At 47.8% G+C, this 16348-nt stretch overlaps 1 protein-coding gene across 3 annotated transcripts in view; it reads left to right on the plus strand.

Annotated features, from left to right (window-relative positions):
* Window positions 1-15947, plus strand: part of NTF3 (neurotrophin 3) — a 66941-nt gene extending 50994 nt beyond the window's left edge. For all 3 annotated transcript variants that reach the window (XM_007089647.3, XM_015540860.2, XM_042991636.1), the window contains exon 2: window positions 14789-15947. In XM_007089647.3, coding sequence (XP_007089709.1) covers window positions 14789-15583 — 795 coding nt within the window. In that variant the 3' untranslated portion in view covers window positions 15584-15947. The remainder of the gene's footprint in view (window positions 1-14788) is intronic.
* Window positions 15948-16348: the final 401 nt, after the last annotated feature.

Here is a 16348-nt window from a genome sequence, read left to right on the forward strand (position 1 = left end):
ACATGGGAAGCTGGAGCAGGGGGCCCCGTCTTTGGAGTCCTTTTAACCCTTCGGTTTTCTCCCCTTCTTGGCTTCGCTCTCCCAACGTACTGTGCACGCGTGCGCGCGCGCGCACACACACACACACACACACACACACACACACACAGCACATTCACACACACTCACACACACCACACACTCACATGCAGACACACTCATAGATACCCACACAGACACGCACACTACACACTCACACACATTCCCACAAACACAGAGACACACACCAATGCACACACTTAAACAAGTAGTCACATAGTCAGATACACACATACATACCACACACTCACATGCAGACACATGGACATACGTACCACACACAGATTTTCACATAGACACGTAAACCCACACACACACACACACACACACACACACTCATACACATTCACACACAGATGTCCACGCAGATGTGCACACCACACACACACAGACATTCCCACAAGCACCCAGACACACAGCACACGTACACACTCACACCACAAGCACACACTCACACAAATATTCAGTCACACACATGCATACATACCACACACTCACATGCAGACACAGACATACACACCACACAGATATTCACACAGACACATAGACACACACACCAAGTGTGCACATACACTTAACTCACACACAGATGTACACACCACACACTCACACAAACACACAAGTTTTCACATAGGCATGCACATGTAGGCACACTACACACCCACACACAGATATTCACACATACACACTATACACTCAGAGCAGATGCACACACTCACACACGGACACACACACACACACACACTCACAGATACATACACCCAGGCATACACACACAGACATAACACAGATGTTCACACAGGCATGCGGACACAGTCACACACACACGCACACACACACACACACACACACACACGCATGTGCGCTTGCACGCTGCCTGGCCTGTTTCCAGGCACATGCTTTGATTGGAATTCCTCTTCTTCCCCACCTCTAAAGACCAAGGGCTGCTGGCATTGCCCCCACCCACTCTTGGAACAAAGTACAAGTGGCCTGAATGATTATGGCCTATTTTGTGGGCCTCCACACCATCGCCAGAAGCTCCTTTTGAAGCTGAGCTCTCCTGCCTTCGTGCTTTCCTGTAGTACCTGGTCTGTGGCTACCTGCCCGCCATTTCCCTGGTGGGTGGGAAGAAAGTGTAAGCTGGTGCAGGATATCTGGGGGACAGTGGCAGGGTAGAGCAGTTTCTAACATGGATCTAAGTGCACACACCTTCTGGGGTTACAGTGGTGGTGGCTTCGGAGAGGACATTCATTCCCACTTCTTTTTTTCCCTGGCCAGGAAAAAGGCCACCCATCTAGCGGCCTTTGACTCAGTCGAAAACTCCCATTCAGGAAAGCCTTGTCTACCTCTCTGTCTCTGTGTCCCTCCCTCCTTCCCTCTCTCCATTCCTCCCTCCTTCTCTTTCTCTGTCTTTCTCACACACACACACACACACACAGAGGCACACATGTACACACATGTGCCTGTGCACGCACACACACACACATACACACACATACACCCTGAAGCCTCAAAGAGTAGAGGGTGGCTTCGCTCCCCTGCTTTGGCACTTTGCAGTCAGACCCTTTGCAGTCAGACCCTTCGGGATTTCAGCACCTGGGCTCGAGCATGCCTTCAGGTGATCGGTGGCTCCAAGGCTCCTGTTCACAATTCCTGCCTCAAGTCATCAGCAATATGCCAGCAGTGTGGTCCTAGAGATTCATTTTAGATCTGTCCTCCAGGAGTTTACTCAGACGCTTCTGGACAAATTTCATGAAATGTCATCATTGAAACTAACAAATGACACATTTAATCCTGTATAGTTTTTCTAGCTCTGGGTGTTTGCTTATTTTCGCTATGTAGCAAACCACCCCAAACTTAGTGGCATAAAATGCAGCCATTTTTTCATTTCTCGTGACTTTGTGGGTCAGGAATTTGGGGACTGCTGGGCTGGGTGATATTTCTGTGCCATGTGGCCTTAACAGAGGTCGCTTGGTGGTATTCATTTGGGTGATGGGCTGGTCTGGATTATTTAGGTCAGTTTTACTTGCAAGGCTAGTGCCCTGGCAGGGCCAGACAGAAAACCATCGAGGGGAGCCTCTCCAACATGGTGGCCTTGCGACCTGCCAGATGACTCATGCAGTAGCTCAGGGCTCCAGCAACAGGTGGACGCTGCATGGCCTCTTACAGCCTTGGAAGTCATATAACATTACTTACGCTTTACTATATTGGTCAAGCAGCCACAGGCCACCCACATACGAGGGCACACAGATACCACCTCTAGATAGGAGTGTCAAAAATGGGCAGCTGTGTTTTAAACTAGCAACATACTTGTCTATGTTATCTGGCCCCAGTGTATTTTCCAGCTAGACCCTCTTTGTAGATTGAACCATTTTTGATACCTGATGTATCAAGAGAGCCTCTATTTGTGCTTAAACATCCCCTCTCAAGCTTCCAGGGTGGCTCCACTGTCTCCATCGTCCAGGGTTCTGTGACTGGCCTGCAGTCCTCTGACCTCCAGCTTTTCCTCTGAGAATGTGCAGCCACACTCAGTAGCATCCTGAGAAGCATAATGACAGTTAGAATCCAGAGAGGCTCTCCAGAAACAATGAAGTTTTCAAACATAATGGAGAGCATTGGTCTTAAGGACATTGAGGAACAGGGACACCAGAGGGATGGAAAAGCCATCAGCATGGAGGTGAGGTCATGCAGAGTAATGACAGGATCACACATGGGAAGGAAAATGCACAAAATCCTAAAGCCCTTGAGGAATGTGGATATCACATGGAGGATGGTGTTGATGCTACCCAGATATTTGTAAAAGGAAGAAGAAGGGAAAGATTCTGCTTCCATGGGCTACCTCATTGGCTAGGTCAGGCTATGGGCACCTCAGACCACCCACATTGTATTGTTAAAGGTGCCATGCTGGTCAGGCTCACACGGGACCCCTCTGCCCCCTCAAGGATGCCCTGCTATCAGTGAGCTTTGTGGACAGGACCCCTCCTTGTGTTCTTAAATATATTGTCCTGTGCTGGTTCCTGATGAGCAACACATGGCTGGTCCTCTGGAGAGCTGGGTTCTTTTTTTTCCTTTTTAAACTTTATTTTTTTAAGCTTTTTTAAAATTGATTTTGAGAGAAAGAGAGAGGGAATGGGGGAGGGGCAGACAGAGATGGGGAGACAGAGGATCCCAAGCAGGCTGTGCACTGTCAGCGTAGAACTCAAACCCACGAACCGTGAGATCATGACCCTAGCTGAAACCAAGAGTCAGATGCTTAACTGACTGAGCCACCCAGGTGCCCCATGGAGAGCTGGGTTCTATTTCTGGCTCTTCCACTAATTTTGTTGTTCCGTTTGGGGCAGATCACTTTCCTGCCATAATCTTCCCATGCTATGAGAATCCTAGTGGATTAGGATGTTGGTGCTGGCTCCATAGAATGGGGAGGACCAGAAAATGAGACCAGTAATGAGGCTCAGGGTTGGCAGAGGATAATAGAAGAATGGAGGACTCTAGCTCAAAAGAAGCTTTAAAACCCTTTAGTTTGATAATTCTTCACCTAGGGTCTGTGGACCTCTGGGTTAGACTTCAGGGAGTCTGAAATGCCTTGAAAGTTTTCTGAAAAGTTGTTCTTTTATGTGAACATGTTTTTCAGGGGAAAGATGCTTTAGCTTTTAGCACATTCTAAAAAGGGTCAATGATCCAAAAATGGTTAAGAACCACTGCTTCAGTCTACCAGCATTATGTTATGTGATTCTTAACCGGGAGGGATACAGCCTCCCCAGATGGTATTCAGAAAGTGTGAGTACATTTTTTCAGTTGTCACCATGACTGGGGGACATGATTGGTATTTAGTAGATGGGGACCAGAGCTTCATGTGTGGGGGACAAGACTGAATAATGAATAACTATCCTGCCCAAATACCAGCAGCACCCTGTGGAGAAATATCATCAGGAATTCAGACCCAAAGATGAGCAATGATTCTCCTGTTGTCACAAAGTTCATGAGTGGCAGAGTGGGTTTTATTCATGAATCAGAGCAGGAAATGTGCCAGGAGTCCACATTATTTTATTTTTGCTTGCCAACCACAAATATACTACAAAGAAAACCATAGAATCGGAATCTGTCTCACCTTCGAAAATCCAGCAATTTTCTAAAGAAATCCCTGGGTTCTTGGTCTTCTTTACCATCAAATAAGGAAGGAGGGAAGAAGTGTTTTACATATTGGGAAGCCAGGGAGTGTATAAATGAGCCCGTTAGCCACACATGCCATAGATATATTTTTCAGCCACTGTGAATTGGTGACACCAGGCTTAGACTGTGAAATGTACTCTTTACATTCCGGAGGCCCTGTCCTGGAAGCCCCTTTCTCTAAAAAGGAAAGGAACATTAATATATCAGTGTGGCACTCACTGCCTGGTTCACTGCAAGCAAGTGGCAGGTGCCTTAGACTCTCTGGAATGAATTGGGAGGCATTATGCGGTACTGGCTACAAGTAAGGCCCATGGGGTCACACCGACAGGGGTTTGCATCCCGGCTCAGCCTCTCAGTTGATATGTGATCCCAGACAAAATGACTTAATCCTTCTGAGCCTCAGTTTCCTCAACTGAAAAGTGGGGATAATAATCGTCTCTGTGAGGATTAATTGAGATAATCCATGTAAAGTGTCCCACAAAGTCCCTAGCATATGGCGCGGCTCAGTAATGCTAGCTGTTATTACAAGCGATTATTACGACTGTGTCTGTGATCAAAGACAGCTTCGGGTGCAGAGTGTTGGTGCCAAAATTGCTTTCAGAGGACAAGCTCTGGGTTGGTTTTCAGTCTCGCCCAGCTGCCCAGAAAGAGAGTCAGTAGACTGTTTGGGATTGGAGTTGTAATGTTTACAAAGTGCCTACCGCACACTCCAGCTTTGGTGGAAGATTGATTTTCTTACTGTGTGCACATCCCGTAGCCTTTCACGAGGGGGCAAGCAGAGGTCCAGGAAATCACATAGACGTCTCTCCTGCCTCGGTTTGCTGGTCTGCCAGGGTGTTCAGGTGAATGATGGCAGCCAGGGTGAGCAGAGGGAAGAGGTGCCCAGAAAGTAGGCAGAAGCCGTGGCACTCAGTCTTCAGCCATGAGTTTCCTGGAGAGGGGATCCAGACCAAAGATGGCCACGGACTATTTGCCAATCCCTTATTCTCATGAAAGGAGGTTGGCCGTGGGGCCAGCAGAGAGGCTGAGGGGGAGACATAGGCTATATTTGACACGAGCCCTATTGCCAAGCCTGGAGGAGAAAGGCTGCCATCTGACCACACTGCAGCCAAGTCCTCATGGGGCCAAACCATTATGGTTTGGGTTGATCCCGGTCTTGCTGCCGCTGCCCTGGTTGATGCACAAAGGTTTGGGTATTGCCAAGTCAGCTGCGGTCTTGGTTTGGAAGAGGCATCCGGAGTGTGAATGGAAGTCGTGCTTTGGGATTTCCCTTAGCTTCCAGCACTCAAGATGAAGCCAACTTCTTTTTCTGCCATTTTGAGACTCATTCTTGGCCAGGTGGACAAGATAAGTAATTTATCATCATCATTGTCATCATCTATTTTCATTATTAAAGATCACTCAGCAGTCCCTACCTTGTAATAATATTACCTTTCAGCTATATAGCACTTTGCAGGTAATGCAGATGCTTGACACATCAACCCAATTCAAACACAAGGCATAAATCTAAAACAAAAAGTTGACTTGGACCATTATTCTCTGATGCTGAGAGTTTAATGCCAGCTGTACCCCCAACTGCCTGTATAACTGAAGCAACCTTCTCTTGCATGTTTTTACACTTGGAAAATGGAGTTTCCCAGATGCAGAAAGCAAAACCAAAATGTCTTAGAATATTAAATGATACAGTCATTTAGAAATAGCCTGGCTGTACCCCATCCTCATCTTGAGGGGGCTGCAGCATGCCCCCCACACACATGAGCCCATATATGCACACATTTATGTACACTGGTGGGGGATTGTTAGTGTCCAGAACAAAGAAAACTAAATTTGTAAACACATGCCGTTATAACTAGTAGCTGGATTGACTCAGATTTTCTCTGCAGATCCTTCCTTGTCCACCCTTTGGCCATGAAATGAGAGTCTGTCGTATGCAAAGGATAAAGAAAATCTGGATTTCCTGGGGCTTGTGTTGGCATACCAGGCTTCTTTCAGATCTCTTTGCCAAGATGGGGGCCATGCCAGAGGGTTCCTTGGCCTGGGGAATAACTGTACTACCTTGCTCTTGGAGCTGCTGATGCACATTGTTTTGACATGTGCCATACCTTCCGTCTTTCACTGCCTTGGGGCCACAGGAGAGGGTATGCTTTGAATAACGTAAAATTCCTCTTCCAACAGCTGTGCAAAAGCAAACTCACAGCTTTCAACTTCCATCTCAGGGCATTGAGCTTGGGTTTTGAATATGGGCTCCTTGTCAGTTCAAGAGTCTCTCTTCCTCATTTACTGGCCTCCAAGAGGGACCAGTGTCAGAGATTCCTTTCCGAGGGAGGTGAGTAGACTTTTGAAGTTCTCTATTTGTTTTGTTTCATCCTGGGATGTGCCTTCCCTGATGACTGTGTGCCTTGTTGCCCCTGGGGAGCCAGCATCTCCTGAAAGTTGAGGACCTTGTCCTGTCCCAGATCTCGGGGCAAGTGTTGTCCAAGTCAGGCAAGTTCAGAACCCTGAGTTTAAGTAAGTTCTAACAAGAGGAACAAGAGAGCAATCCAAATCCTTCCCCCTGCTCTCACCTGTTCTGACTGTGTAGGTGTGGGTCTGCCTAGGGACTGGGCCTCTCAGATGAAGCAAGGAGAGGTGCGTCTTCCTTCCTTGGGTCCCTGATCACTTCTGGTTTGGGGGAAGCCAGAGCATGCTCATCAGCACCTTTTGTAAACAGCCATCCACTTGCTCTCTGATCTTGGCTCCATTTCTTGCCCTCTCTAAGGCTCAATTTATGTATTCTTTATGCTTCATGAGACAGGGAACGGAAGAGTTGCTGCCACTGCAGAGGCGAGCTCAGAATGTATGAGGCGAGATTTAGAAAAGAACATAGGGCTATAGGAGAAGACGGTGCTGTGGAAACCCACACAGCCCTGGTCATGTGAGTTCATTTCTCATTTGCTCCTTGTAGCCATTCCAAGTCACTCCTTCCCTTCATCCCTTTACAAACATTTCCCTCCCTTGTTGGTTTTGGATTCATCTTGCCCCCAGTGAGTTAACCTACGTGTTTCCAGTTTGAATCTCATCATGCTATTTCCAGGTTGCCAACCCCCATGGGTGCTGGGGAATAATTGGTCTGTCCTCACCGCTGTTTGCAGCACCTTCCCTTTGAGCGTCATCTGTGCATTTTAATTAATCTGCCACTTTTTCCTCTCTCCTGCTTCCGGATCATTAATAAAGAGATTAACCAAAACCAGACCAATCCCCAGCAGAGGCTCCACCAGGATCTCTCTCTCTCTCTCTCTCTCCCTCTCTCCCTCGCTCCCTCTCCCTCTTCCTTTCTCCCTCTCTCCCTCTCTCTCTCTCTTTCTTGCTCTCTCTTCCAGCAACAAGCCTTGTCATGGGTCAGAACATCTTCATGTGGCCCCACTGACTAATTTTCAGGCCCCAGGACCTGGGTTCAGAACAAAGCCAATTTGAATTAATTTTTTAATTAAGATATGGGGAGCAAGCTTTGCCAGTCTTTTATATGGCCTTAGTTTAATATTTCCACCACATTCCTTTCCCTTTTGTCATTCTACTTTAAATCTATCGCTTTCCCACCTCTCCCCCTTTCCAGTCCCTGAACAAGATATTAGGGTTATCTGGCAGGATGGAGTCTTTTGAGCCCTTAGTATTAGTCAGAGACCATGTCATAGCTTCAGAAATTCTCCAAAGAATTAAACCCTTTTGGATACAGCTGGACAGTGTCCTTGTTAACCCAGCCAGAGAAATGCATTTGCCTCCAGAGGATGTGGCTGTACCAGAAATAATGAAATCTCTTGAATTTGCATATTAAAAACTTGGCAAATTAAAAAGTGCCTCCACATTTGATCTCATGCCTCCTCCTTGAGAACAGCTAGAACATAGCCTCTATGCCTTGTTTGTAAGTCATCCTGGTTTCCAGTGCTGGCACCAAGGCCAGGACTTGAGATGGTATGTTTGGTGCCCTGTCCACTACAGCACACGGCCTCTGCAGAGACGGGTGACCCTCAGAGGGACTGACCTTGGAGGGCATCAGGCCCCAGCAGGACAGAGTTTGCTTACTTTCATGGTGAACACTTTCATAGCGAATATGGGGAGGAAGAAATAGGAACAGTGTCCTCAAACACCTGGAAACTCTGCCCAGCCGTGGACCTTGAACTTCCTCTGGAAATAAACTCTCTGGAATGTTTGAGGCCGGGGACGGACGGACCACATGGCATAATCTTTGAGAGCATCAATTCCAGAGCCAGACTGTGATCAAATCCTGGCTCTGCCGCTTATTAGCTGGTTACTCACCGTCTTGTGCCTCAATCTCCCCCATTTGAAATGGGGAACGTTCGTCCATACCTCAGAGGAGCTGTTACTGAGATTAAAGATTTAATGTATGTCGGCCCCTGGCACGTAGCATTTTTGTTCCTGATGCTCCCATTCCATCCAGGCTAACAATGTACTCCACACGTGTGCAGCAAGCAAGGTCTCTAGGTGCTGGCTCAGGGGGAGGCACAGGTGCTGGGAAGCTAGTCCTGGAGTGGGAAATTGGAGCTCAAAGGAGAGCGCCCCCAGGTGTTTGTGTGTGACAGACATGAGTGGCTGTGGGCTCAGGTCCTGTCCCACCCTGGCTCTCTACCCAGCTCTCTTTTCCATTTGTGCTGCTTTGCCCAAAAGCCCTCTGTGTGTGTTGTAAACTGAGCCAGAAAGGAGGAATCAGAAATTGCTCTCTTTTGAGTATTTTGAGGGATGGTGAAACCTTGTAGGAATGTTGCTCCGGGGACTGAGAAAACACCATATGTGGGAAAGCATTTCTAAGTGAGGAAAATAGCATCTGCTAGTTGGTCAGGATCTTGGAAAACTCTGAGCAGGGGAAATGGGCACTGGGGAGAGTGTAGGAAGGGGGTTTTACTGAGGTCTTTAACAGGTCTTTTTCCAATTATAGCCAAGAAGAGCCTGGGGACCATGGCCTACTTCAGAGCCAGGCCTTGTATTTTCTTTGGGAAAAGAAGGCCGAGTTGAGTGGCTTCCAGACCAGGCTTGGCAGAAGCCCATACAGGATCTCAGGCCACTGAGCAGTGTGTTGGGCAGGTCTTGATCATGGTAGGCATTCATTCACTAAGGAGACATGGGGACTCTGCAGTGGTCCAGCCCCGTGCTAGGCAGCAGGCATGTGTACATGAAGGGGACATGGGCCCTTCACCAAGAGGAACATACAGATGATGATAACACACTAGGATACTTGGATACTTGACTGAAAGAGAAGGAGCATAGAGATCCTTCTAAATTGAAAAATTCACTGACGTGCCATGCCTGGGTCAAGCTGGCGCTGCCTTCCTTTTCTTACTCCCCACTCCAGGGAACTCGTCTTCTGGGGAAAGCCCACCCCAGAAGATGGGGTGGAAAATGCAGGCTCTGGTGACCAGAAGGAGCCAGAGCTCAGATTCAGGCCCTTCTTGCCCCTGGCTTATTCAGAAACACCACTTCCCAGCCTCCCATACCTGTTTGCTTTTGTGATTTTCCTATTCTCTGTGCTTCCAGCTCACAATAATCTTTTCTTCTCCCACAACGAGTGTGGCTGGTCTGAGATCCAAGCACTTGCTAGTGGTGGCATTTGGGAGAGAGCTCTGTGTTGGTGCAAATTGCTGTGGGTTGTCTGTGGAAAAGGAATTCCTGACTCCAGCTGCTCGGTACCTTGTATGTGTGCCTCGAGGACAGGCATGCAGCGACTCTGCTGCCACAGATAATGCAAGTTCATGTCCCAATAACATTTCCAGTGTACCGCAACATGCCAGATACTGTGCTCAGTGCTTTCATACAGATTTCATTATGTACCTCTCACAATAATGTTGATTATGCATGAGCCACATGATCTTTATTGAGCTTAGGAACCAGGTGTCCTCTGTCACTCTTTACTGTTAACTGAGGCGTCGAACCTTAGAAGACGCCCTCCACCCCACGCCACGCCTCAGTTTCCTTCAAACATCTGTGTTTTAGAGAGTTCTATTAGCACCATTCTTAGACTTGCCCTCTACAGAAAATCTACAAGCAGATTATCAAGGTGGAGGCCACAGGCACCCTGCTGGGTTTTTTAAATCTTTTTTTAATGTTTATTTTTTGAGAGGGAGAGAGAGACAGAGCATGAGCAGGGGAGGGACAGAGAGAGAGGGAGACACAGAATCTGAAGCAGGCTCCAGACACAGGCTGGAGCACAGGCTGACAGCACAGAGCTTGACATGGGGCTTGAACTCATGGACCATGAGATCATGACCTGAGCCGAAGTCGGATGCTTGACTGACTGAGCCACCAGGTGCCCCACCCTGCTGGGTTTTTAATGCAGCCTTGCAAATGCCTTAGAAACACTGACCAGCCTGCAGATGATTTCCACCCACTGCATATTCCCAGGTATCATCATAAGGTTTTGGATTTGATGGTAAGAAACAGTGGAGCTCCAGAAAGAGGTAGGACTGATGCTAAGAGGCATTTGGAAGCTTTGTTATATTAGCACTTTTTTTTTTTTTGGTCTCACCCCCACCCCCACCCATGATGGCCTGATTTTTCTGTGCTGAGTTTCTGTGCTTGGGACTTGAGAGAGAGCCAGAGTTGTCTAAAAGAGTCAGGAGACCTGTGTTCTAGCCCCCTCCCCCCATGCCCTGGGCTCCCAGAGGCAATGCCAAACAAGGTAGGGGTGGTAGGAGCAGGTCCACCCAGGTACAGCAGTGAATATTGTCAGGAGAGAACCTAAAAATAGTAATAAGATCAACTAAAAGTCGGTCTGCTTTTTATGGTCAGCATGCTTTGGTGATTTTTAGCCATATCAGTGATAAAATATTCCTTCCTGGTGATCCTGACTTCTCCCATTGCCCCCATTTAATTCCCACTTTCCTTGGTTGTCACTGCCCAGGGAAGGAAAACAGGTAGTCATGAGGGCCTTTTCACTCTGCACAACCCCAGGCTCTCCCAGCCAGATTGCAGCTGACGTTATAGCCCTCGTCCACAGCTCTGAACAGGACACCCTCCCATGCAGTCCTTGGTGGACTGGGCTCTGCCCGTCCCTCCTGACCAAAAATGGATGGCTACTCTTACCTTCAAACAATCTCTGCAGCCAGGGCTGGCTTCTTGGGTGTGCAGCAAGTGCCATAGCACAAGGTCCTGCACTCAAGAAGGGGATCCCACACTCACGCTTTAATGCTCTATGGTTACCATTTTGAAGTTCTTAAGAATTTTATCTTCAAATCTGTGTTTTATATGTGAAGTCTGGTGGGACCATGGAGCACACACCTGAGGGCTGGGAGGGTTTGCTCACATACAGTCACACCTCCTGCCACCATTATTTTCACACAAGGCTTTGCAACTTAGGTAGCTGTCCTGACTTCAGCCACCCTCACTTCCGTTCCTGGCTCACTGCACCCAGACCTCCACCTCGTATTCACCATGGAGAGGTTGCAGGGGAGAGGCACAGACAGGAAAGGGCTCCTGGCCTTGGAAAAGAGGGGATCTTGTGAGGAAAGCATGGAGTGCCCTGAGGCCTGTGATACCTTGTACCACAGGCAATTGGAAAACACACTGAGAGATTGCAAAGAAAGTGGTGGTTACTACTTTGGGGTGGGGGAGGGAGGGTTGTGGAGAAGTTAGCTTTCCAACTGGGCACTGAAGAATGAAAATAACTTCAACAGGAAAGGTGATGAATGTGTGCCAGGGGAGAAGAACGACACGTGCACACGGCTCCTAAAGCTTGTCCTGGCAGCTTTTGGAAGAGCAAACAAGGCTGGGTCCTGGGAGTGTGAGCCTAGCTGTAATCTGACCAAAAGGGCCACCTGGCCAGAAGTGCAGGGGATCCCTCTACCCTGTGCATTTCTCTTCCTCTTTCAACTGCAATTAAGTTTTCCTCATCTATAAAATGCAGGACTTGGATTAAATGCTTGCTTTATATCTCTCTTCTACTCCTACAAGCTTTTGTTTCCGTGTTCAAGCACCATAAAGATTCTTCCTTTTGTATCTCAAGGCCATCCACTGGCACCATCCACTTTGCTTCCTGTCTGTTCCCCCTTGTAAATTACCTTGCTAATCTACACATCTACTCTCCATGTCCCTAGGATCTCTCTCACTGACCCTACTTGATCTATTTCCCCACGAGCAGGTATCCTATGTATTCTTAGCTTACAGTGGCTGGGCCTTGAGAGGATTTCATAAATTGTTTTTTGATAGACTCTTAGTCCCCAGTTATTTTATTGCAGCTGTATTCCATTTTGGGGGCGGGGAATGAGCGTGCAATTCTAGCTACACGTATGCCATTCATTTTGGGCTCAAGTTTCAGTTTGTCAAGCCTGCAGTATTGAAGGAAATGTCAGTGATACGCAGAGTGGGAGGGAGAGCAGTTATCCTGTGGGAACCACTTTCCTAGGATAATACAATTCCTGGGACAGTCTCTAGGGGTGGGCAGCAAAGCTAGAATCCTTCTTTTGGCTTTGACCTTGAAGGAGTCATTTGTCCCACAAGAGTGGTTCCCATGGAAAGAAGATGGTCCCCTTATCAAAGAGGTGGGCCAAGGGCCAGGAGGAGGAAGTTGGAGCGAAGTGCTTGCAGCGTTGTTGGCCTTTGGGAACGAGAGAGCAGTGCTTCAGACAAGACGGGAAAGAGGCTGCGTCTGGAAGTCCCGGGAGCTAGTTAGCTTGGGCAAGCTCGGGCATGGGTACTTGGTAAGCAGGGCTGCTTCTGTTTCTTGTGCCGCTCTTGTTTATTTCCCTTCTATTTTCCCCCTGGATTTAGTAAAGTCTTTTTGCAAATACCAAAGGTGAACCGAGGGAAGGCTTTTTATTTTCCATGCTTAGAGCCTTAAAGGGGAAACTGAGAAGCCCTGGAGGCCAGTGAGTTGGTAGTGATGGTAACTAAGGGATGGAAACCTCAAGGCAGTGGTGTGGATCACAGAGTACAGGTGGAGATCACTCCTGTAGCCAGCCCTCCCCACCTGAAGCGCCTCCTTGCAGCACCGACCTTCGGAAAAGCTGGGCTTTGCTCTAGTGAGAGAGAACCAGCCAGAAAGGTATCTTGAGGCCAGCCCTATAATTCCGTAAGGACCCGACAGAAACCACGTCTAGAGGTTCTGCTGTGGCAACGGAAGGAAAGTGTGGATGGGTTAAAATGCCACTTCAACAAGGAGATAGCAAAATTAAGACACAGCCACCAAAGGAAACATTTTGTACTAGAAACTTAAAAGGCCAAACAAACAAACAAAAGTGAATCCACAGGGAATCTTGCTGTTCAGGGCAAGTCCAGCCCATTAACTTGAGCTGGTTGTTGCTCTGTCTCCATCTCCTACAAGCAGCGCTCTGGCAGGGCCTCCCCTTTGTGAAGGGTTTGCGGGGAGGGGGGTTCTCTGTGAAGCAGTTGGGCACCCTGGTGAAGCATGTCCACTGGAGAGCTTGGCTAGGCCTTCTCACAGAGTGGGGAGCAGCCCACAAGTTCATTACAAGGTCAAGAGAACAGGTCCACCAGACATGGCCTGGCGAGGGAGGAGCCCATCTCTGAGGCTACATCATGCAGGCAGCCGACCTGACCCCATCCTCAGGTATTTCTTTGAGAGACCCAGAAGCTTCATCAGGTGTGGGGGAGGGCGGTAGAGCTCTGTTCCTTGAGACAATTGCAAGTCTGCTCCAGTTGCTAAAAGAATGTAAACACACCTTTATAATTTTTAGATTCAGTTTCTTCATAATTTGCCAAGGTACATTGGACTCTGGTCTTTTCAGGCTCAAGTGATACTTAAAAAATTTTTTTAATGTTTATTTATTATTTTGAGAGAGAGAGAGAGAGACAGAACGTGAATGGGGGAGGGGCAGAGAGAGAGAGAGAGACATAGAATCCAAAGTAGGCTTCAGGCTCCGAGCTGTCAGCACAGAGCCCGATGCGGGGCTCAAACCCACGAATGGTGAGATTATGACCTGAGCTGAAGTCAGACACTCAACCAACTGAGCCACCCAGGCACCCCTCAAGTGATGTTTAAAGAAGTAGCAGGACGTCGTCCACACAGAAGAGACGGCTGCAGATAGAGCACACATCAAACGCAGATGCCGTGGGGGATTTCTGAGAGCAGAGACAGAAGTCCAAAGTGCTCACCTCATCGTCCCTCTGCCTTTGAGGCTCCTAGGAACATGGGTCCTGGGGAGAGCCCTGACTCTTGTGTACTGTAGATCTCGCCACTCATGTATTTGGTTTAAAAAAAGTTATTTTGCCCTCTCTGTCTCTCACCTGCACAAGACACACACACACACACACACACACACACACACACACACACTTCTTTCCCTATCACACAGCCACAATGCTGGAGGGAAGATTTGAGAGGTCTAAGAGAAAAAGGTACTTTAAAGATTCAGAGGACTCCTATTGAGACGGTATTTCCCAAGGAGAGAAATTGACAGCCCTGGTCCCTGACATCAGAGAGGACTCTGGAAGGTGACACCCTGCTCTTGCTTGCTCTCTCACAGGGTTACTCAACCCAGAATGACATGGATTCAGCTGCCACAGCCTGCTACTAACACCTGCGTTTCCTTTTCAGATCTTACAGGTGAACAAGGTGATGTCCATCTTGTTTTATGTGATATTTCTCGCGTATCTCCGTGGCATCCAAGGTAACAACATGGATCAAAGGAGTTTGCCTGAAGACTCGCTAAATTCCCTGATTATTAAGCTGATCCAGGCAGATATTTTGAAAAACAAGCTCTCTAAGCAGATGGTGGACGTTAAGGAAAACTACCAGAGCACCCTGCCTAAAGCAGAAGCCCCCCGAAAGCCGGAGCAGGGAGAGCCCACCAAGTCGGAGTTCCAGCCAGTGACTGCAATGGACACAGAACTCCTGCGGCAACAGAGACGCTACAGCTCGCCCCGGGTCCTGCTGAGTGACAGCACCCCCTTGGAGCCCCCTCCCTTGTATCTCATGGAGGATTACGTGGGCAACCCCGTGGCGGCCAACAGAACGTCGCGGAGGAAGAGGTACGCGGAGCACAAGAGTCACCGAGGTGAGTACTCGGTATGCGACAGCGAGAGCCTGTGGGTAACCGACAAGTCCTCGGCCATCGACATTCGGGGACACCAGGTCACGGTGCTGGGGGAGATCAAAACCGGCAACTCTCCCGTCAAACAATATTTTTATGAGACGAGATGTAAAGAAGCCAGGCCTGTCAAAAACGGTTGCAGGGGGATTGACGATAAACACTGGAACTCTCAGTGCAAAACGTCCCAAACCTACGTCCGCGCACTGACGTCAGAAAACAATAAACTTGTAGGCTGGCGATGGATACGGATAGACACCTCCTGTGTGTGTGCCTTGTCGAGAAAAATTGGAAGAACATAAATTGGCATCTCTCCCCATATATAAATTATTACTTTAAATTATATGATATGCATGTAGCATATAAATGTTTATATTGTTTTTATATATTATAAGTTGACCTTTATTTATTAAACTTCAGCAACCCTACAGTATATAAGCTTTTTTCTCAATAAAATCAGTGTGCTTGCCTTCCCTCAGGCCTCTGCCATCTGTTAAACCTTATTTTGTGACCCGGCTCTCAGGAGCCGTTCTGCCGCTCTGTAAAATCTGTGTACACCAGTATTCTGCATTCAGTATTGTCAAGGCCATGACTGTCGTTTTAGTAAACTTGTTAAAATCAGATGCTGTCAGAGTTGTGTGTAGACACAGGATGTCCCCCCTTCTGGTATACTTCATGTTTGATTAGTTCATTAAATGCACTGTTACCACGTCCGTTGAAATGATACCCAGTAGCTTTGAGCTCCACACTTAATTCTGGCCAGCAAGTTCACCATCAAGGACTTGCTCTCTCCTTTCTCTGCTGTCACTTTTGCCAATTAAAATCATGATCTGCTCCAACATTACGGCCACGGAACAATAATAACAAACCTGGCAATTTTAGTTTTGGAAGTTTCTTTTCAGCACATTTGTTGTTTTGGGGTTTGGGGTTAAGGGTTGGATTCTTTTTTGGTTTTTGGCTTTGCCTTTTGTTTTGCTTTCTGTAAGTGGTTTTCATCCTTTTAGGCATATAGGAAAAAATGTTTTAACTGTTTGTAACAGAACAATTGTACAGTTACCCAAAAGCAA

The sequence above is a fragment of the Panthera tigris genome, chromosome B4, assembly GCF_018350195.1.
Source record: "Panthera tigris isolate Pti1 chromosome B4, P.tigris_Pti1_mat1.1, whole genome shotgun sequence".
NCBI classification, from domain to species: domain Eukaryota; kingdom Metazoa; phylum Chordata; class Mammalia; order Carnivora; family Felidae; genus Panthera; species Panthera tigris.